The sequence below is a fragment of the Mesoplodon densirostris genome, chromosome 6, assembly GCF_025265405.1.
Source record: "Mesoplodon densirostris isolate mMesDen1 chromosome 6, mMesDen1 primary haplotype, whole genome shotgun sequence".
NCBI classification, from domain to species: domain Eukaryota; kingdom Metazoa; phylum Chordata; class Mammalia; order Artiodactyla; family Ziphiidae; genus Mesoplodon; species Mesoplodon densirostris.
Genome location: NC_082666.1, coordinates 37,017,182 through 37,039,536, shown reverse-complemented (window position 1 = coordinate 37,039,536; position 22,355 = coordinate 37,017,182). Strand labels below are relative to the sequence as shown.

At 35.9% G+C, this 22,355-nt stretch overlaps 1 protein-coding gene across 4 annotated transcripts in view; it reads left to right on the top strand.

Annotated features, from left to right (window-relative positions):
• PTBP3 (polypyrimidine tract binding protein 3) overlaps window positions 1-22,076 on the top strand; it is a 103,016-nt gene extending 80,940 nt beyond the window's left edge. For all 4 annotated transcript variants that reach the window (XM_060101337.1, XM_060101336.1, XM_060101338.1 and 1 more), the window contains 7 exons: window positions 6,405-6,482; window positions 8,912-9,057; window positions 9,281-9,314; window positions 10,455-10,547; window positions 11,542-11,758; window positions 14,799-14,876; window positions 15,028-22,076. In XM_060101337.1, coding sequence (XP_059957320.1) covers window positions 6,405-6,482; window positions 8,912-9,057; window positions 9,281-9,314; window positions 10,455-10,547; window positions 11,542-11,758; window positions 14,799-14,876; window positions 15,028-15,160 — 779 coding nt within the window. In that variant the 3' untranslated portion in view covers window positions 15,161-22,076. The remainder of the gene's footprint in view (window positions 1-6,404; window positions 6,483-8,911; window positions 9,058-9,280; window positions 9,315-10,454; window positions 10,548-11,541; window positions 11,759-14,798; window positions 14,877-15,027) is intronic.
• Window positions 22,077-22,355: the final 279 nt, after the last annotated feature.

Sequence of the window (22,355 nt, the reverse complement as noted above, 5' to 3'; positions counted from 1 at the left end):
GTAAAATTTAGGAAACTCTTTGGTAAAGAGTTTGCCAGTTACTTAAGTTAAATGTGCACCTACAATATAACCTAGTCATTTACCCAAGAGAAGTGAAAAAGTTAGTGTCCACACAAATACCTGTATGCAAACGTTCATAGCAATTCTATTTGTAATGACCAAAATCTGGAAATATTCTATTACAGGTGAATGGATAAACAAAATGTAGTTTATTGATGTTATGAAATACTATTCAGCAATAAAAAGGAGTAAATCGTTAAGGACAACAGGATTATGTTGAATGAAAGAAGCCAGACAAAACGTTATTATGGGGCTTCCCTGGTGGCCCAGTGGTTGAGAATCTGCCTGCCAATGCAGGGGACACAGGTTCGTGCCCCAGTCCGGGAAGATCTCACATGCCGCAGAGCGGCTAGGCCCGTGAGCCATGGCCACTGAGCCTGCGCGTCCGGAGCCTGTGCTCCGCAACAGGAGAGGCCACAGCAGTGAGAGGCCCGCGTACCGCAAAAACAAAAAACAAAAAACAAACATTATTATGAATGAAAGAAACCATATAAAAAAGAACACCTGGTATATGATTCTGTTTATATATAATTCTATAAAATGCAAACTAATCTTTAGTGACAGAAAGATCAGTTAGTTGCCTTTTGTACTTGTACATTTTATTGTATGTAAATTAGAAAAGAGAAATAAGTCATATCATTTCAGTCTAATGCTGACAACCCTCCAAAGGCTCCCTTTTTTTTCAGTGTTAAATGCCCACATCCTTACATTGGATTGCAAGCCCTATACCATCCACTCCAATTTTACTCTTTCGACATATCTCCTTTGATGTTCTCCCCTTGCTCCTTTTGCCCACCAAACTGGCATCCCTCTAAAACATGTTAGGTATGTTCCCACCTCCAGATTGTTCCACTAGTTATTCCCTCTTCCTGGAGGGCTTTTCTCCCAGATAGCCTCAGATTTTGCTCCTGCTGCCTTCTATGACCTACCCTGACCAACCTTCCCTCAGTACTCCTGATTCTTCCTGTTCTATATTTTTAGTAGTATTTATCACCTTCTTATGTATGCAGTTAACTTATTTACTGTGTTTATTGTTTTATTCTGTTTTCATCAGTCGAAATAAGCTTCACCAAGGTAGTTTTTATTCTTCTCTACTTAGTTTGCTGATATTTGTGCCTGACACAAAAAATATTTGTTGAATTAATGTTTATTTATTCTTTGGTTTTTCCCACTACTGTTTTCGAAGTTTAACACTGTTTTGTATTTTCATCTAGGATTTTTAACTTTCATACTTATTTTACCAAAATATAGAGTTAATCGATACCTGTAATCTTTTCTTATATAATACAAGAACTTTAGGACACTTCAACTCCTTTTACCTTCTCTTACCTCCTCCTAACTCAAGATATTATTATGTTTAAAACTTTTTAGATTTTAACATTTCAATTCGTTAGTATTATTTTATACAATCAATATTCATTTAGATTAAGCCATATATAACTCTCTTAAGGCCTTTCATTTCTTCTTGCAACTCAGATATGCCATCTGGGATTGCTTACCTTCTGCCGGAAGGATATCCTTTATTATTCACTTAAGGAGAAGGTCTGTGTTAACATGTTTGAAGTGTTCATTTCCCCAGAAATGTCTTTATTTTGTTGTCAGTTTTAAAAGATATATAGAGTTCTAGGTTGACAGGTTTTTTTTGTTGTTGTTGTTTTTTTCCAGTGTATTAGAGAAATCAGTACACAATAGTCTGGTTTTCATTGTTGCTCTTGGAAGGTCAGCTGTCAACCTAATTACTGCTGTTTTCTCTCTGGCTATTCTTTAGATTTTTTTTTTTTCATCTTTGATGTCTATAGTTTCAGTATGATGTGTCTGTTTAAGGATTTATTTTTTTCTACCTGGAGCTCAAAAACTTCTTGATTTGGTGGATTGTTGTCTTTTACTCGTTCTAGAAATGATCTTCTCATATATTTCTCCTTCACACTTTCTTTTCTTACTTTCTGGAATTTTGATTAGACCTGTTATAGTCTCTTATTCTGATTATCTCAAACTTTCTTTCATATTTTCTGTTTCTTTATCTCTCTGAGCTGCATCCTAAATAATTCCTTAGGGACTTTCATTTTACTAATGGTCTCTTCACCTTTGTCTAATCTCTTGTTAAATTTGTCTGATAATTTTAGATTTCAATAATTGTGCTTTTTATTTCTAGAAATTTTATTGATACTTGGTTTTTTTTTTAAGTATTTCCCTATAGATATTTTTCAGCATGGCTTTTATTTCTTCAAACATACTATTTAAAATCAAATCAAATCAAATCTGATAATTCCAATGTCTGAAATCTTTGCAGTTATTTTTCTGCAATTAGATATTTCTTTTTCTACTTTCTTTTTTTCTTTTTGAGTTACTCCAAAAGTTTAGTCTGCTACTGTACCAGCATTTTTGAAAAACAAAATAATTGTGCTTTTTTTACATAGTACATACTCTTTGTAATATTTTAAATGGCTCTGTATTTTGTCTAGTGACTCATCATAATTTATATAATAATTCTCCAATTTAGACATTAAGCTTGTTTCTTTAGGGCTTTGCTATTATAAATAACACTGATAAACTGATTTCATAGGTAAAAATGTTATCTCTTCATTTGTATTACCTTAATTGCTGTTGTGGTAGTACCTTTTCCAAATGTAAAATATGTATTTTTAGTTATGCAAATCTTAAACCTTTTTCTTAAAAGTTTGTGTAAACCATTGCCTAACTGGTTACTTTGCTAAAATGTTTCTGTTTCTGCTTATTTGGGGAATGTAGATTTACAGAAACTTTACAAATGATTCTTTTGTCGAGTATTAACAAACGTTCTTGTTAATCATATTTTACTTGGAAACAATTATTTAAAATTTGACCCTGGTAATTGTTTGCCAATTCTTTCATTTATTGCTATTTAATGTTCAGTGAGTGTTATCTCAAGAATTTTCCTCATTTCTCTAAAACCTACTACAAGTCTTCTGCCTCATACCCCCCACCCCATAGCCATTTGTATTACTCTCTTTGTTTTTTTGTTTTGTTTTGTTTTGTTTTTTTTGCGGTACGCGGGCCTCACCGCTGTGGCCTCTCCCGTTGCGGAGCACAGGCTCCGGACGCGCAGGCTCAGCGGCCATGGCTCACGGGTCCAGCCGCTCCGCGGCACGCGGGATCCTCCCAGACCCGGGCACGAACCCGTGTCCCCTGCATCGGCAGGCGGACTCTCAACCACTGCGCCACCAGGGAAGCCCCTGTTTTGTTTTAAAAGTACGTCCCTTGCCCTTCCCACAAATCTCAGTGGTTTACAGCAATTAACATTTATTCCTGTCACATGACTGACACTTAAACAGCTACGAATCAGCTTTTGCAAACATCCTTCACATGTCCTTTTGATGGAGGGCCCAGGCTGAAGGTGTCACTACATTTGAGACACGGCATTCTTGTGGCAGAGAGTAAAAAAATAAGAGAGCTGGTGTAAACCCATAACGCCTCTTAAAGCTTCTGCATAGAGGCAGTTTATGTCCTGTCTGTCCGTGTGTTCCTATCACATGATTGAGTGCAGTGGGTGTTGCATAGAAATGTATGCTCCTCCCACAGGAGACACTGCAAGTCACATGACTGACCAGCGTTACATGGAAGGGTCAAGTGAATACTTGGCAACAGTAATACAATCTACAGTATCTCTTTTTTTTATATATATATATATTTTTTTTAATTTTATTTATTTATTTATGGCTGCGCTGGGTCTTCGTTGCTGCGCGCGGACTTTCTCTAGTTGCGGTGAGCAGAGGCTACTCTTCGTTGCAGTCCATGGGCTTCTCATTGCGGTGGCTTCTCTTGTTGTGGAGCACGAGCTCTGGGTGCTTGGGCTTCAGTAGTTGTGGCTTGGAGGCTCTAGAGCGCAGGCTCAGTAGTCGTGGCGCATGGGCTTAGTTGCTCCGCAGCATGTGAGATCTTCCTGGACCAGGGCTCGAACCCGTGTCCCCTGCATTGGCAGGTGGATTCTTAACCACTGCACCACCAGGGAATCCCTACCATATCTCTTCCTATGTTTAATTTTCTAGTGTAAACTTTCGCAATAACCCATACCTGTACTGAAGCCTCTTTGATAAGTCTTCCTTTATGCCTTAAATGTAGTTATTTCTGTTATGAAAGAATCATTTTACCTATCATCTTCTTTTTTAACTTTTTACTTTATATTGGAGTATAGTTGATTAACAATGTTTTGTTAGTTTCCAGTGTACAGCAAAGTGATTCAGTTATACATATACATGTATCTATTCTTTTTCAAATTCTTTTCCCATTTTTTTATTTATTTATTTATTTTTAGCTGCGTTGGGTCTTTGTTGCCGAGTACGGGCTTCCTCTAGTTGCGGAGAGCAGGGCTACTCTTTGCTGCCGTGCATGGGCTTCTCATTGCTGTGGCTTCTCTTGTTGCGGAGCACAGCCTCTAGGCGCGCAGGTTTCAGTAGTTGTGGTGCTCGGGCTTAGTTGCTCAGCAGCATGTGGCATCTTCCTGGGCCAGGGCTCAAACCTGTGACCCCTGCATTGGCAGGCGGATTCTTAACCACTGTGCCACTAGGGAAGTCCCTCTTTTCCCATTTAGATTGTTACATAATACTGAGCAGAGTTCCCTGTGCTATACAATAGGTCCATGTTGGTTATCCATTTTAAATATAGCAATGTGTACATGTCAATCCCAAATTCACTAATTATCTCTCCCCCCCACCCTTCCCCACTGGTAACCATAAGTTCATTCTCTTAAGTCTGTGAGTCTGTTTCTGTTTTCATTTTATGTATGATCTTGAGCCTACTTGAATGTAAGTTTAGCAAGGGCAGAGATTCTTGTCTGCTTTATTCATTGCTTCCTCAGCACTAGAAGAATGCTTGCCTCCTAATGTGCTTTCAATAAATATATGTTTCCCTTCTTATTTCATCACTCTGTCAGTTATTCTCATTTTCTGTGTCTTCATTTATTGTTGGTTCTCTCTGCTAGCTCTGTCCCTGAAGTCTCTCAATGACTATATTTTCTTGAATTATTTTAATCACAGCTACATATTTAATAAATTCTGTTAAATAATTATCTTTAATGAAGAGAATAAACTTATATGATCTTTTAACTGCTCTGGAAAATGTAGCCTACATACTTCTTCCTATAAATATGCATATCAGCCTATCATTAGGGTAAAAAACATCAAAACCTTCCCTTGGACTCTTACAGTCTAGCTTCTCACTGTTGCTCTAAAACTATTGTTTACCTTTTACATTTCTCACTCTCTTTGACTTTTATGGAAGGCCCCCTCCCCTAAAACTCTATGTCTCTAGATCCTGAGGGACTATAATTCATTATAATTCACTGTTTTGTTTTGCTTTCTAAGGTTCTCTTTTTCTCTTTTCCTTAGAATGTTCCTCTTCCTTCCTCTACCACTTAAGTGTACTAATACTCCCAGGTTCTATTTTTAGCTTTCTTCATTTCTTGCCTTGTGCCCTTTTTAGCGGAGCTTTCATTCATGTGGCTTTCACATTTATTTCTATATAGATGATTTACAAATCTGTGTCTTGTAATAGTTAGAAATTCTGAGTTTGCCCCCTCATTTCCACTTGTGGCATTCCCATTTGAGTGTCTTACTGTCACCTCAACCTTAACTTGTCCCAAACCAAATTGTTTTCCTACTAGTACTGACTCCTCCATTGGAACTAACTCTTGTTTTTATTGATGGTTCACAGTCACCAGGCTTCTAAAAGGAGAGGGAATACCAGCCTTTGTTTAGCATCCAGTGCACACTAAGCACTGCTTTTCACTTACTGAATGTCCAGCTCAAGTTTTACCTCCTGAGAGACCTTCAGACAATCACAGTGATCCTTTGCAGTCCCTTCTTCTTAGACCACTTGCAGTATATTTGTATTTAAACCCCTAGATCCTCAGCCTGTGAATCTCCTGTAATTCATACTTTTAGTTTGTAAAGCCTCTCAAAGGCAAGGATTTTTATTTCATATTTCTTTTTGTCAGCACAGTACCCCCCAGGTACAGTACAATTTAATAAGTATTTGATGATTTTTGCATAGAAACAATGCTCTAAATAAGGACAAGAATATCAACTTAAATAACAAAACTAAATAAACTAAAACTAAGTAGCAAACTAATAACTCAAAATTAAATAATATTGTAGCTGTACTCTTGAACCTTGAACCCAGTTGAAAGGGATTAGCCTCTGAAAGTGGCAGAGGCTCTTTACTTACCATTAAGGATCACCTGTTGAACAAATCTTTACTCTGTAACAGAATCTCTTTATCAGTAATACACCTTCATATAGCCATTTTATATTGCTATAACCATATTTATAGAAGGTAGTATATTTATTTTAGCTTCTCTTCCCCGTTAGGTGCACCAGGAATAATTTCCTCACCATATGCAGGGGCTGCTGGATTTGCCCCAGCCATTGGATTTCCTCAAGCTACAGGTGACTAACTCTAAAGTTGAATTTGAATTGATTTCTTAATGATGGTCTGTATTTTCCAGGAACTTATCAAAATGAAAAATATTACCATATTTGAAGGATTTATAATAAAAGCATTAGGTGTTTCAATCATGGAAGTGGCTCATGTACAATATATGATGCACAGCTTCCTTGTGTTTATAAATAATTCTCTCTGGTTCCATTCTCAACTCCAAAATTCCCTTGTATATTCTGCATCATTTATACTTGCCATTGGCACAGATAACTATAGGTTGACTATATTAATAATCTCTGATTTGCCTCTTTGGTTATTATACAAAATATATGAACTGCTTGCTTATAAGCTTATCAATTACATGTTAAATAGACTTGTGTGTTATTTATCTTTGTGTCCTTAAATGCCTTTGATGGCATTTAATACATAGTATGCAGTCAGCAAACATTTGAATTAATAAACATTTACTGTTAAACTTATTTGTAAATCCTCTTTTTTTGTCTTTTTGATTAATGGGTTTAGAAGATTACCGTAGAGGTTATTATGCATGCTGTTTTTATTTCAGAAAAAAATATTTTTTTTTCTTTAAGTAATAGAAATAATTAAGAGATAACAATCGGTTAATACTTTGATAATGACTCTCTGACTCTTTTCCAAATAGTAAACAAAATGAATTTGATCATAACTTAAGGAGAAGAAAAAAATACTTTATGGTTTTATTGCTGGTGCTTAAAGAATACACTTGAGGTTGGTGATTAGAAAGAAGAGTGGCTTAGTGTTAAGCCTAGTCTACACAGTGCCTTTTTACAGCTTCCAGCTGATTTATGAATATAACTTTTAAATTGCAACATAGTTGCTTTCTGGCAATAATCTTTGTATCCTACCTTTCTAATTCTGGGAATTTTAACTACTCTCTTCACTGGAGAGGATAAAGTTCACTAAAAAGAAAAGTGATTTAAAAGGTTGAGGTTCATTTAAGTTTTAGGTTTTTGGTGGTTTTAAGACATCTTAACATATGTTTTAATTAAGTGAGTAATTCTACCTATCCCATTAAAATGAAGGCATTATACATTGTTTTTATGTGTTTGAAGCTCCCAAACGTTTAATTTTTATACATTTGGAGGTAGTGATACATGGTTTCCCTCATTTTAGTTATTTCTTTCTACACACTGTATGTATAAAACACTGTAGTAGATGTTAAGAAAGAGAAAAAATGTGTAAAGAGGGCTCCTGAGTTGATAAGACTTTTAAGGTGTAGCAGGAGGATGTACATATACACATACACACATATATATACCCTACAGTGTAGCTAAGGTGTAGTGTTGGCGGTATATAATAGACTTAAGGAAGTTATTCAAAAGTTGCAGGAGCATGGGAAGAGGTCATGCAAAAGACTATTGAGTATAGATTTCATGGAAAAGCATCCACCCTAAGAAGGTGATCTGCACAGTTTTAAAATTCAGCAAGATGATGGTAGTAATAACTTCCCTTAGATTGTCAAGCAGAATAGTATGATTGTAAACTATATAGCAATGTAATTACATGATTTGTGATAAACTAGTCAGACTCTGTCTATTATAAGGAATTTGGAGCTTAAAGAATCAATAAATTAAAGAACTGGTTTATTTTATATCAACTAGAGATTTTATCTTAGATAATTTTTAAGCTGAGAATACAAATAGTGGGACCTTCTGAGGAAGTGTAGTGTTTTAGGTATAGTATATAGTGTCAATATTCCAGTATTGTAGAACTTTCAGTAGTTCTGAAATATCTGGGGGAGTAGTGAGCTCTGAAAATTCTTGCTGGAAAAGAATCTTGAATTCTATAAATTTGCTCTTGATGGTAATAACGTTTTACAAGGTTACAAAATGTTTTTTCCCCATGCAGAATGTATGTATACAATTCACCTGTTTTAGATGTACAACTCAGTGATTTTTAATGAATTTACAGAGTTGTGCAGCCATTACCACACTCCAGTTTTAAAACATGCATTACTACCTAGCATGCATATATGTGACTTCTGCTGAAGGACTTTTTACAAAAATATGTATCTGGTTTTATGGTAGAAGTCAATATGAAAATAACATATACTTTAGAGAAATGTGCTGGAATATATTTGTTTCAAGAAATAGAAGGAGTACTTGTAGTTATAGACCCTTTGAAAAACCTAATGGCTTTTAAAACCAGTGAATTTGGTTGCTATGCAAAGCACTGTATAAATAATAAAGTACTAAGTATGATAGTATCAACGAATAAAGAGCTCTACTTCCAGACAGACTCTGGAGAGCAGAAAACTGACCTTTGTTATCCTTATGGTAGCTTGGAAACATTTTCTTCTCTATTTTTGCTTTTGTCTTCATTTATTTACTTAAGTTGTATTAAGTGTTGTAATTCTCCAGATAACTAGAATATGAAATGCTTTTGATGTTTTGAAAAGGTCTGTCAGTCCCAGCTGGACTAGGTCCCGGAGCTCTTGGTCCTCTCGCAATCACCTCCTCTGCTGTCACTGGAAGGATGGCCATTCCTGGGGCTGGTGGTATACCGGGAAATTCTGTTCTACTTGTCACCAATCTTAATCCTGATGTGAGTTGAAAAGTATTATATGTAAAAAGTCTTTCAGGAGGAGGTATTGTAGCTTCTGACCTAGAGTTAAATTCAATGAAAATGTTTATTTTAAGAATTTTTATTAAAATTCATCACTAGTATATATAGAAGCAGCATGTAAAAAAGTCAGTGCTTTGAACAAGTAAACTTACTTAAAATTTTTACTTAGACACTGATATTTTGTGTTATCCTTTTCAAACAGCTTATTACACCACATGGACTTTTTATCCTATTTGGTAAGTAATTTTTGTTGTTGTTTTTTATATTATCTATGATGTGAATTGAGCATATTGCATCATTCAGTAATATTTATTACTGCTGTGTGCCTACTAGTGTGTTTGACACTGAGGATAGAATAGCAAGGAAGACTTAGTAAGTGATTACAGTTACAACAAAGTTTTATAAAAAGGGAAATAGAGATTGTAATAGGAACATACAGCTGGGAGACCTAACCTAGCTGAGGGAATCAAAGATGAGGTACCAGTAGAAATGATAGTTAAGCTGACTTGTGAAAAGTGAGGACACATTAGCCAGGCAGAAAGGGAGGGCAAATGTCCTTTCACAGATAGTAGCAGTGAGAGACAGAACTCGTGGAACATAGAAATGAAGCTCAATGGAGAGTGTAAGGGAGAGACATGTTGAAGCTGGGCAGATGGATAGGGGCAAGGTCATTAAGAGCTTTGTAAGCTATATTAAAGAGCTTCGTTTTTAACTTAAGACAATGGGAATCCATTGACTAGTTTTAAACAGGAGAGAGGCATAATGAGATGTTGATTATAAAAATAACCCCCTAACTTTCCAATAGTGTGCCTCTCTCAGTTAAAAAAAATATTTAGCATGTACTCCTAATCTATATATGATTAATTATTCATAAATTTCATCCATCTTTTACTATACTCTTTAGTATAATATGTACAAACAAATATAAGAGCAATAAAGTGATATTTGATATTTTAAAGATTTTTTTATAACACTTTTAAAAATAAAAATCTATTAACATTTAGTGAGAAGTATGATTTAATATGCTTCATTATTTTCAAAAACCTTTTTCATTTTGGTCCAGTATCCCAAGAACTGATTCTAAATTCACTTTATTTTAGTACTTGATCTTAATGGTTGTCATAAATGAAAAAGATACCTCATAAAGATATGCGAGGGAATCCTCTGGCGGTCCAGTGGTTAGGACTCAGTGCTTTCACTGCCAGGTCCCGAGTTCAGTCCCTGGTCTGGGAACTGAGAATCCCACAAGCTGTGTGGGCACGGCCAAAAAAAAAAAAAAAAAAAAAGATAGGCGATTTGAATGGAAGTGTTTCATTGTTGCATTAATTGAACATTATACAATCTGCATTAAAAAATTGTTTTGTCTTTTTAATTAGGAGTGTATGGTGATGTACATCGAGTGAAGATAATGTTTAATAAGAAAGAAAATGCATTGGTTCAGATGGCAGATGCAAGTCAAGCTCAGCTAGGTACTAATGATTAATAATAATAATGATAACCTGCCCCTTTTGTATGTGAATTTTCCTATAAAATAAACTTATGGCTAGTAGGAAGAGTACCTCCTTATGTTAATATCTCCATTATTATTTGGATCTGCTTATATTTTAAGATTTTAAAATATTTATTATTCTTTGAAGTTCATTTATCTATTTGAATATATTGTTGATGTTTAGAGCTTTGACTCTAGGGTTTTTCCATTAGCTTTAAACTAATAAACATGACTTGTTTTCTTTCATTTTATTTGTTTGCTTGTTTATTTATTTTCCTTTCAAATTAAGTTTTCTAGAACTGTTGCATGGCATAACAGTTTGGGAATACTTCATAATGATGGTGCAAGAAAGTGTCATTCTACAATCTCACCGTTTATTATTATAGTGGCTGTTGAAATATTACTACTCAGATTTTTTATTAAAAAAAGCTTTACTTGGGATTAAAAATAGATAGCTAGTGGGAAGCAGCCACATAGCACAGGGAGATCAGCTTGGTGCTTTGTGACCACCTAGAGGGGTGGGATAGGGAGGGTGGGAGCGAGACGCAAGAGGGAGGAGACATGGGGATATATGTGTATGTATAGCTGATTCACTTTGTTATACAGCAGAAACTAACACACCGTTGTAAAGCAGTTATACTCCAGTAAAGATGTTTAAAAAAAAATTTACTTGAGATTAAACTAATTTATTCAATAATCATTTCCTGAACATGTGGTATGTTTCAGGCATTCTGGAACTTCTAGAACTCTGCTAGGAAAATAGTTACTTTTTGTTGTATTGCTTTTCTTTCATTACAGAAAAAGAGTCATTTAATACATTTTCGTATATAAGAGTTTTTAAATTTAAAACCATTTAAGCCCTCAAACTGACAGTATAATTTTTTAAATGACAAGTAAAAAGAATTATGATAGACAGTTTTACAGAGACTCTATCTTAGTACCCAGACTTTCCTTATTTTCTTCTTATGTACCAGCAATGAACCATCTGAGTGGTCAGAGACTTTATGGGAAAGTGCTTCGTGCTACACTGTCCAAACATCAAGCAGTTCAGCTTCCTCGAGAGGGACAAGAAGACCAAGGTCTGACTAAGGATTTTAGCAATAGTCCTTTGCATCGCTTTAAAAAGCCTGGCTCTAAAAACTTCCAGAATATTTTCCCACCATCGGCTACTCTGCATCTTTCCAACATCCCGTATGTATATGATTAGTTACTATTCATTTAGATGATTAATAATCTACAGTATATGGTTTGGGGGGTAAAAACTGAAATTATTCTAATGTAGCAGTTGTCCTATTCACTAATTTCTCATAAGATGATTTATTTGCCATCATGTCTTAAGAAGTTTATATCTAACCATACACTATGAAAGTGAAAGATAGCAATGTTTTAAATTTTTCTTTCCAAACAGAGAATTAGCAACTGTTACCTCTCAGTTATAGAATGGCAAAAATCTGTGCAGAAATATTCCACTGGTGTATACTTGTTCATCCTTTTGTATAAGTAAAGACCCTTTAGTGACCAGCATAGCAAAATCAAATAATTTATGTATCTAAGAACTTGGTAAAACTGAATTCTCTATTTTTTACCTATAAGCTGCAAAGCCATATATATATCTAAAAGCTAAAAATTTTCTTGTAACCACTCTGTATTTAACCAGTGTTGTAGCAGACTTGTTCTTTAGTCATCATCTAGCTTAGAGATCGACAAACTATAGCCTATGGTCCAAATCCATCTGTTTTTGTAAGGCCCATGAGCTAAGATTGGTTTTTACATTTTCAAGTGGTTATGGAAAAACAAAAAATTTTTGTGATTAGAGAAAATTACATAAAATTTAAATTTCACCTTCCATAAATAAAGTTTTATGGAACACAACCACATTTATTCATTTATGTATTAGCTATAGCTGCTTTTGAGCTATAACAGCAAAGCTGAATAGTTACAACAGAGGCTGTATGGCCATCAGAGCCTAAGAAATTTACTATATGGCCCTTTATAGAAAGCACCTGGCAACCCCAGTTTTAATTCTTGAAATCCTTGACGTACAAAGGGGGCTGTGTTGGGTCTTCGTTGCTGTGCACGGGCTTTCTCTAGTTGTGGCGATCAGGGGCTACTCTTTGTTGCAGTGTGCGGGCTTCTCATTGCAGTGGCTTCTGTTTGTTGCGGAGTGCGGGCCCAGTAGTTGTGGTTCATGGGCTTAGTTGCTCTGTGGCATGTGGGATCTTCCCAGACCAGGGCTCGAACCTGTGTCCCCTGCATTGGCAGGCGGATTCTTAACCACTGCGCCACCAGGGAAGTCCCAAGTTGGCAATTTTATATAACTTAATCTAATACATGAAGAGGGATAAGCTTTGGGAAGGAAGGGTAAAAGCTGTGGGGTATAGTTGTGTGCGAGCATGTATATGAAAAGTTAAAGACTGAGGGAATGGAGAAGGTTACAGTGCTGGAATATTTCTGAGAATGAGAATGGGATTTGAATAGGAAGAGAAAATAATTATTCAAAATGCTGTTGAATGCGCAGGCTCCTAGCTAGTCTCCAATTAGGCTATATGGAGAAACCTTGAATCCGAATTGGGCAATGGCTCAAACCTCATGCCAGCCAGGCAACTGGAAGAGTCACTTGAGAAAAAAATCTAGAAATTTAGCACCTCATCACTACAGAGTCAGGGAGAGAGGCAACATATTTAAATACTAAAGCAGGCTCCCTCTTAAATACATTTATCCAGGAGCTGGTCTCAAGTTGCAACCTGCATTGGACATGTAGGTAGAAGAGAGAAAGGACGTTAATACTTTTTTTAACCATCTGCCTAGTCTGGGCATGTGCTGGTGTTTTACGTGTGTTACCTCATTTAATCTCCATAATAACCTTCTTTTAAAATTGTGGTTAAATATATAACCTAAGTTTTACCATTTTAACCGTTTTTGAGTGTACATTCACATTAAGTACATTCATAGTGTGCAACCATCAATTATATCCATCTGCAGATCCTTGTCATCATCTCAAACTGAAGCTCTGTACCCATTAAACAATATCTCCTTGTTTCTCTCTACCCCCAGTCCCTGGTAACCACTATTCTACATTCTGTCTCTAGCAATTTATCCATAATAACATTTGGAGTAAAGGTCATTAGTTTCATTTTAACAATGAAAGTGAGAGGCTCAGATTAAGTAACTTACTCAAGAGTGACATACCAGGTGAATGAAAAATAGAATGTGAACTTATATCTGTCTCCTTGCAGAGCCAATTGTTCTATAACACCCTCCTTGCTGGGAGTTGTGAGATGAGGAAGAGTCTACTTTTAGTCAGTTGATTCACTGTGATAGACCACTGTATTAGTTATCTACTGCTGCGTAATAGATCACCCCAAAACTTAACAGCTTAACACAATAGTAGATGTTCATTATCTCAAACTGTTACTGTAAGTCAGGAATCCAGAAGTGGCTTAGCTGGGTGGTTTTGGCTGAATCTCTCATAAGGTTGCATCTGAAGGCTTAACTGGGGCTAGAGAATCCACTTCCAAAGTGGCTCACCATATACTTAGTTGTTGACAGGAGGCCTCAGTTCCTTGCCACAAGGAGCTCTCCATAGGGCTGCTGATTGTCCACGTGAAATAGCAGCTGGTTTCTTGCAAAGCTAGTGATTCAAGAGATGGCAAGGTGGAAATCGCAGTGTCTCTCAGCCTCAGAAGTCACATGTGTCATATCTACAATACCCTGAGCGTTACAGAGGACATCCTTATTAGATGTGGGAGGGGAGTACCAAAAGTGTGAATACTAGGAGGCAGGAGTAGTTGGGGGCTATCTTAGAACCTGGTTACCACATACACATGTTCATAGTTACCCTGAAAGTAATTGAAAATCTACTGGCCTAGTAGTGGAAAACGCTGGACCATAGAAGACAAGTCAGAGCTAGGGAAGTATCTTTGGAAGTACTAGAGTTAATTGTGGGTAATAATCCCATTGAAAGAATAAATATAGAAAGATTTTCTTGTTCTTTATATACTGCCCATGTCCTGTGCAAAAGATTTGAGACAAAATTCCATCGTTTGAGAACATGTATGCATCATCAACCTTGAACATCTTTCAGGGCACTTGCAAATCATATCTTCATTGCGTGGCTTTATGCTCTTTGAAATGTGAAAATTCTGGAGACTTGATGATTTCAGGAGTTAATCTTTGCATCATTTAAAAATTAAGGATAAAATAGTTGACTCTCTCTGTAATGTTTTCACAGCCCCTCTGTTACAGTAGATGATCTGAAGAACCTTTTCACAGAAGCCGGATGTTCAGTGAAGGCTTTTAAATTCTTTCAGTAAGTCCATGCTTTTAAGAAATACATTAACATTATTTAATATGATCTGCAAATGTTTAAGGTAGTTTAATGAAGTCTTCTAGGTCTGGGGAAGAGGTTTGTAGGCAAAATTAATTCTATTTGCTTTTTCTATTTCTTCTACCATTTTCAGGAAAGATCGCAAAATGGCACTCATTCAGTTGGGTTCTGTGGAAGAAGCAATCCAGGCTCTCATTGAACTTCATAACCATGACCTTGGAGAAAATCACCACCTCAGAGTTTCCTTCTCAAAATCTACAATCTAACTTTTCTGTGAATTTTTCTCCTAAGACTGGACCATAATTTCAGTAAAACCTTCAGACATAGACTGAAGCAGCTCAAGACCAATTCTGCCTCTTTCACAAAAATAACTCTTCCTGAGTTTTGATATTCAAGTATATTCAAAAAATCATGGGATGTTCTCTTTTTCCTTAAACCTTCTGCCAATACGTCATCAGAGGCGTGTTTTTCCTTTGTACCATAGTTTCTAAAATGAAAATAATCTTCAGGAAAAAAGAATCAGGAAAAAATTTTTTTTCAATAATTTAATTCCCTATATTAAATTGGATTTCAAGAGGACGGTCTTTCTTTGCGTTTGGGTCCAGATCAGCCTTATACAACATTTCTAAACTCCTTTGTACTTCGAAAAATTTAAACATATAGACTTTTAAAATTACTTGACATAAGTAATTTAAATTACCTACAACCAAGTTTTTAACTGTATGATTCAGAAGTTTGACTCCTCTAGAGAACTGTGTCCCCTTGTAAGTTACATCAGTTATTTGGCATATACTGATACTTACTATACATAAACAAATTGGGTTGTATTGGAAGCAAATTTATAAATCTGCGTGTTTTCTTTCAATTTTTTTTCCACTATAAGACACTCCTTTGCATACCTTTAACTTTTTAAGACTATTTGGAGAATGAAGTGTCTCAACTGTCTCCAGGGAAATTAAGTGGAATCCAACCAGGATCTATTAAGATGTCAGAATAATTAATAATTTTATTAGGAAAAGTCATGTTTTAAATTTCAAAATGACACTTGCCGAATAATATAATATGATCTTGGAAAATTTAAAAAGAAAAATAATCCTACTTATAAACTACTTTTTTATAGTTGTTTTCAGAAAAAAGTTTACAGTCTTAAGGAAAATATTCAGGTCTATCATATGGTTTGACAGATTTTTTAAAAGTTATTTTTGGTAAAGTCTTCTTTTAGAAAAAAATCAATCTCAAGGGTTTTTTGTACCACTATAATCTCTAATACTTATTCAGAATTACTGTGTATTTACTTAATTTCCTATTATGTGCCTTATTATGTGCTTATGATATAATAGGTTAGACTTTTATCTAAGTATCTTGAAAGCTATATCGTGGGCTTGGTGAGCATTTGGTTTTTTCTTTCCCTGTTCTGGTAAGGATTTTAAGGTTTTTTTCATTGCAATTTTAAGTGATTTTCAATAACTAGTAGTTTCTATTCAAATTTTTTGGTGCTTTGGTATAGAGATGGGGTGAGGAAGGGTTAAACGGTTTGGGGAATAACTCAGTGCACACCTGTAGGCCTCTTCATATTGTGACCAATAGTGGTCATTGCCAGTTATAGCATACCAATTTGGGGCTATAACATGCAGTCTCAGTTCTGGATCTTGTCTGATCTTTATCACCCATTAGAATTTGTCTCAGGATTACTTGGTTTTTGTCATATACTCGTGAGAACTTGCTTTTCTTTGTTAATGTAACTTCATTACTGAGTGCCCACATATATGGAGTATGAGAAGGTAGATTCTTTCTCATACTGTGTCCCTCTTTTTAGTTGAATGTGAGAGTACATTTTAATGTTGCTTCAGTGATTGTATAATGTAAAATTGTTTCTTTTTAGTTAGATACTTTGCTTTTGTTAATTATTCCTTCAGTGCTTGATCGGAGTTTTTTAAAGCAGAATTTGTTAAAAGGGTCATTTTTGTCCACCCCTTTTACACTTCTCAGATTCTCAGAGTGGCTCATCTCACCTTTTAAAAGAATATCTCAATTTCTTTGCTATATTCCAGCCATTAATTTGAACACAGGAAGAAATTTTATAAAAAATTGGAGACTACAAAAGGTAATTGTTAAAAAGCAGAATTCACTCAACGCTGAGCAACAATTAGTTGGTAGAATACAAAGGAGGACACTATATTGAGATCTTTCAAATGGATCAGTTTTAATATTGGCTGATAGGTATAATCATTTATCTAATTTTTATTTTTTCACTTATGAAATATATTTTTACCAAAACACTGAGTAAGAGGGAAGGGGGAAAAAACAATTTATTTAAGAAATCTCCCCAAATTGCTTCATTTTTTTCCTTCCATACAGGCACTATTATAATTTACAGTGGAATGTTAAATTGGTTTTTTTTTAGTTGGGAATTATTGTGTAGTTTAATTCATGATTCCTATAACAGTCAGTGTAAGTGTAGCAGAAGTGTAGCAGAAGGGAGATCACAATGGTATTGAATGTAATTTTGAAATAGGGAATGGCCTTTATATTTGAGAGAACATTTGAATCCTTTTCAGGGATTTGCATGCGCGTATGTGTGTGTGTGTATAGATAAGTATATACATACGTACACTTTTCTAGTGTTGTACATACATATGCACATTACATACATCTTAATTTATTGACAAAGAACATTAATCAAATTAAGATTTGGAAAAGGTGAGATATTCTTGTTTAAAATAGTGTGTTTGCAACCATCAATTTGTGTCTAAAATTAGCTGTAGCACATGGATGTTGTCCATATTGGGCTCTTTGCTCTTTGAATTATAGAGGTCTACAGTATTTGTGTTGCTATAGTTTCTGTAAAAAGATTTTAAAATATCAGGTCAGTGGAAAAACTAGATCTTTGGTTTTTTTGTTTTGGCATGCATTTAGTTGATATCTTCTGAGCAATGTTTGTTTTTGCTGTTGAGCTGTCATAGTATCCTATTTTTTAGTTTATTTACTTAATTTTAAGGAGTATTGTCTTATTTTTGGAGGTGTCTGACTTTGACACAAAGTATGTATATTCAGGACTTGATTAAAAAATAGCAGTACACATTTAACAGCAATTTATGCCAAAAAGTTCTACTTTGAGATTTAAATAACTTGCATAGCAGTAAATTGTGTTTCCTGTGAGATACAAATAGAAAAATAACCTTAATAATTTGATATCTTACAGGAGAGTATCAGAATTACCCAATAGCTCCTGCAGAATGCCATAAATTCGTTATTTAAGGCTAAATATTGTAATGTTAATTTGTAGTAATGTTTCTGATTTTGTTGAAAGTTGCAAATCTCACAGTTTTTAGAGACACAATTTTTGCCTGCCTATTCCTTATGGAAGCAGTGCCCTTTTTTGGCTCCACCTAAGATGGTGATTATAGGTTCTGCTTCAGTTGATTAAAAGTAATTCTCATGGGGGCTTCCCTGGTGGCACAGTGGTTGGGGGTCCGCCTGCCGATGCAGGGGACTCGGGTTCATGCCCCGGTGCGGGAGGATCCCGCATGCCGCGGAGCGGCTGGGCCCGTGAGCTGTGGCCGCTGGGCCTGCGCATCCGGAGCCTGTGCTCTGCGGCGGGGGAGGCCACAGCAGTGAGAGGCCCGCATACCGCAAAAAAAAAAAAAAAGTAATTCTCATGAATGTCTCTGATCAGTTTTATATAAACTTTTGAAAGCTTCCGTGTCATTAGGCAGCAAAGGTTATACATTTATATTAACATGTAATTCCTCTTCTGTTTCCACTAAGTATTTTTGGACAAAAGATGACAAGCTCAGAAGTATGTGTTTTCCCCCCCAGTGAGTCACTTAAAAGGCCTGTTTGCCAAACTATCAGCCTATCTCTTAGAAAACCTAGTGTGTACTGCTATTTTTAAAACCAAAAAGACAGCATGACTCTGCGTAAAAGCATTTTTCTTAACTTTTCCTTTGTTTTGATCTGTTGTTAACAAGAATAAAACTGCCAGACTTAAAATATTCTACTATTGTGCTAAAAGAAATACAATTTAGATTGCACAGAACTTTTTCTTTAAAGAAAATATATAACTCAGCTGTCTTTTAAGAGCTGTGTTATTGTCTACAAGACTATTTGCAGTCTTTTTTCAGAGCAAATTTTAACAGCTAGTTGTGAATGATTTAAAAAATAGAAAATTACTAAAATATTAGTTTTAGGGGTTTTATAGAGGGAGAAAAAACAGGACCAAAGGTTATGTGCCTTCTTCAGTAGTCTTAATTGATCTTTTCTTCCTATTTGAGACTAAGGTAGTATCAGTATTCTGGTTTTCAGGAAATATATACTATAGTTTTAAAAGAATGTTGTCCCACACACCATCCGTTCAAGCAAACAGTTGTAACTGTAAAATGAAGTCTCAGTTACACTTTTTGCCTTCATCACATAATATTCATTATATAGCGTTGTGCAGGTCCAAGAACAGAGCTGCTCTTAATCTTTGTGGTAGTCATCTTAGTTTCTGTAACCTGAGGCATATGTTCCAGAGAACAGGGATATTTTTCTGGGCCAGTGACCTTGGTGATAATAGTCATGATTGAAAGCTGCTCGTGGCAAGCTTAAATCAGCACTGTAAACAGATTTTTGTTGTTGTTGTTACATTATTTTTAGTTCTTGAATCTATGTAGTAGTTGTAATAACAAATATTCAAATAGCTATTTTTGATGTCATTAAAAAAAATCATACTCTAGCCTTTTTTTCCCCTTACCATTGTTACCCAGATCTTTAAAAAATTCATCCCACATCCAAAAAGTACTAATTATAAAGATTGCTGACCAAGCAAAGTTTTGCATCAAAATGTCACCTCATTGCTCTGACCAAAGACTGACTGTTCTGGTTTTGACTCCTTTCTGTTAAGCATTTCTTTTCCCAAGCTCCTTTCTGAAAGAAGATCCAGTGCAAAGCGGCCTTTACTTTCTATTTCCTATCGGCGAATAGACTACTTAGAGAAAATGGGAGTTTAAATGTGAACAGAATGGATTAGGACAACATGGGTTTCATGGGCATTTTCAGTACTGTATTTAAGAAAAAAAAAAAATAGCACAGCTAGGAGCCTCTGACATTGTCTCGTGTTTTATGTGGTCTGTTCATAAAATTCCCTTTTTCAGTTTATAAGAATGTTCATCTAACAGAAGAAAATGCTGTAAATATTTGTAACAACATTTTTTTTAAAACCAGGCCGAAAAAGAAAAAAAAAAACGGTTTTTGGGAACAAGTTAACATATAAAGTGGTTTTATATAAAACATCAGTTGTCTTGTATATTTTGATAAGCAGCAGTACCAGCTTTCATTTGTAACACAGTTTGTGGCATTGGAAGAAAAGGATTCTGTGATTATTGAAGTGAATTATGTTATAAATGCGAAGAGAAGATAAAATATTAAAAAACATATTTTCTGAGTGCGTAGTGCATGTTTAATTCAAGCTTCTGTACACTACAGTATATTCCATTTTTGTTCAGTTTGTATATTTGCTGACTATTACTTGATATCTCTAATCTCTTTCCTAACAAGTATAGCATTGTAGCATGCCTTTTAATAAATGTCATGACATCTGTACTCTCTTAAAAATATTTCTGTGTTCTTGTCTGTACTTTGGGTTTCCCCTTGTCTTACCTGTAATTCTAATGATGTCATATTTTCTTTGTCATAGCCATCCATCTAAACTTGTTATAGTGAGAGCATAGTAAGCACATATTCATACCACTTTAAAAACTGAAAAACCTTAAGTCTACTAATCACCTCTCTTTTACTTAAGGGACAGTTCTCATTTTGAGAAACAATGCTTTTCTAACCCTCCTACAAATAGCTTCTTCAGTGGCACGCCCCCTTTGTACAAGTACATGGCACATTTGCATGAGTGATGTCTTTCGCTCTCTTTCTATGCATCTCTCTCTCTCTCTCTCTCTCTCTCTCTCTCTCTCTCTCTCTCTCTCTCTCACTCACACACACACACACACACGTGCAATGCCAAAGAAGAGTTGGAACATTTTTTCCAGTTCAGTTTTTGACTTCCCTAGGGGATGAGTATACATAAATTTTGAGACATTTCGAGGTGTGATCACAAACCAAGTTTGTGGGGTTTTTTGATTAAAGGGTAACACAGTTACCAGCTGCCTATATATTGCTTTTCCATAGGCAAATGTTTTATTTCTAGGTTCTTTAAAGCGTTATTGGATTGTAGGAGTCTAAGCAGTCATTTATTTTAATCTTTTATTCTAGGATCTCTTTTTTTTAATGTTTATTTATTTGACTGCGAAGGTCTTAGTTGCCGCATGTGGGATCTTTCCTTTGGTTTGTGGGCTCTTTGTTGCTGCGTGCGGGCTTCTCTAGTTGCAACACATGGGCTTCTCTCTAGTTGTGGTGCACGGGCTCTAGAGCACACGGGCTCAAAAGTTGTGGCACGCGGGCTTAGTTGCCCCACAGCATGTGGGATCTTAGTTCCCTGACCAGGGATCAAACCCGTGTCCCCTGCATTGGAAGGTGGTTTCTTAACCACTGGACCACCAGGGAAGTCCCTATTCTAGGATATTTTTGCAAGTGGGAATTTTTTCTTGGGGGGGTGGGATTTATTTTTAATGGAATAGAAAACTAGGTAACTACTGCTGATCTTTGCTGGCTCATCTAAAATCTATTGTCTCCGTGAATGTAACTAGATCAGCTTTTTTTTTAAGATCTAGAGGCATTTTTATCAGGAAAAGATAAAATAATCCTATGGCCAAATAGGCTTTTATAAACTTGCTTGACCATGAAATGCTTATTTACACAGCAGAGGCTTGTAACCATCATTAACAGTCACAAAGTCTTGAGTATAAATGGATCTAAGAGGCTACCTAGTTCAATTTCCACCTTTTAAAGATGAGCAGCTCAGAGAAGGAAGTGACTTGCCCGAGGCCACATGCCAGTCAATGGCATAGTCTGGACTAGAACCCAGGTCTCCTTAACATTATCCGGTACTCTCCATTGCACCCTGATGTTGCAGTTCTGTGCTGCCAAGTGCTGTGAGGGTCGTGTTCTTGAAGGTCTGTACATGGGGTTGGGGCGTTTATATACTCTTCTGAGTATAAATTCCCAAAACCAATTTAAAGGCATTGCATAAGTGCTGGGGGTGTTTTTTTCTGCTGAAGAGTAAAAGTGCCTACCTACTTCTGAAAACTTTAAAAATGTAATTTCAGGACTTCCCTGGTGGCGCAGTGGTTGAGAGTCCGCCTGCTGATGCAGGGGACACGGGTTTGTGCCCCAGTCTGGGAAGATCCCACATGCCGCAGAGCGGCTGGGCCCGTGAGCCATGGCCGCTGGGCCTGCGCGTCCGGAGCCTGTGCTCCGCAACGGGAGAGGCCACAACAGTGAGAAGCTCGCATACCGCAAAAAAAAAAAAGTAATTTCAAGGTGCAAATTTGAGAAAGCTAACTCTTAAAAAAGGTAGTTACTACAGTA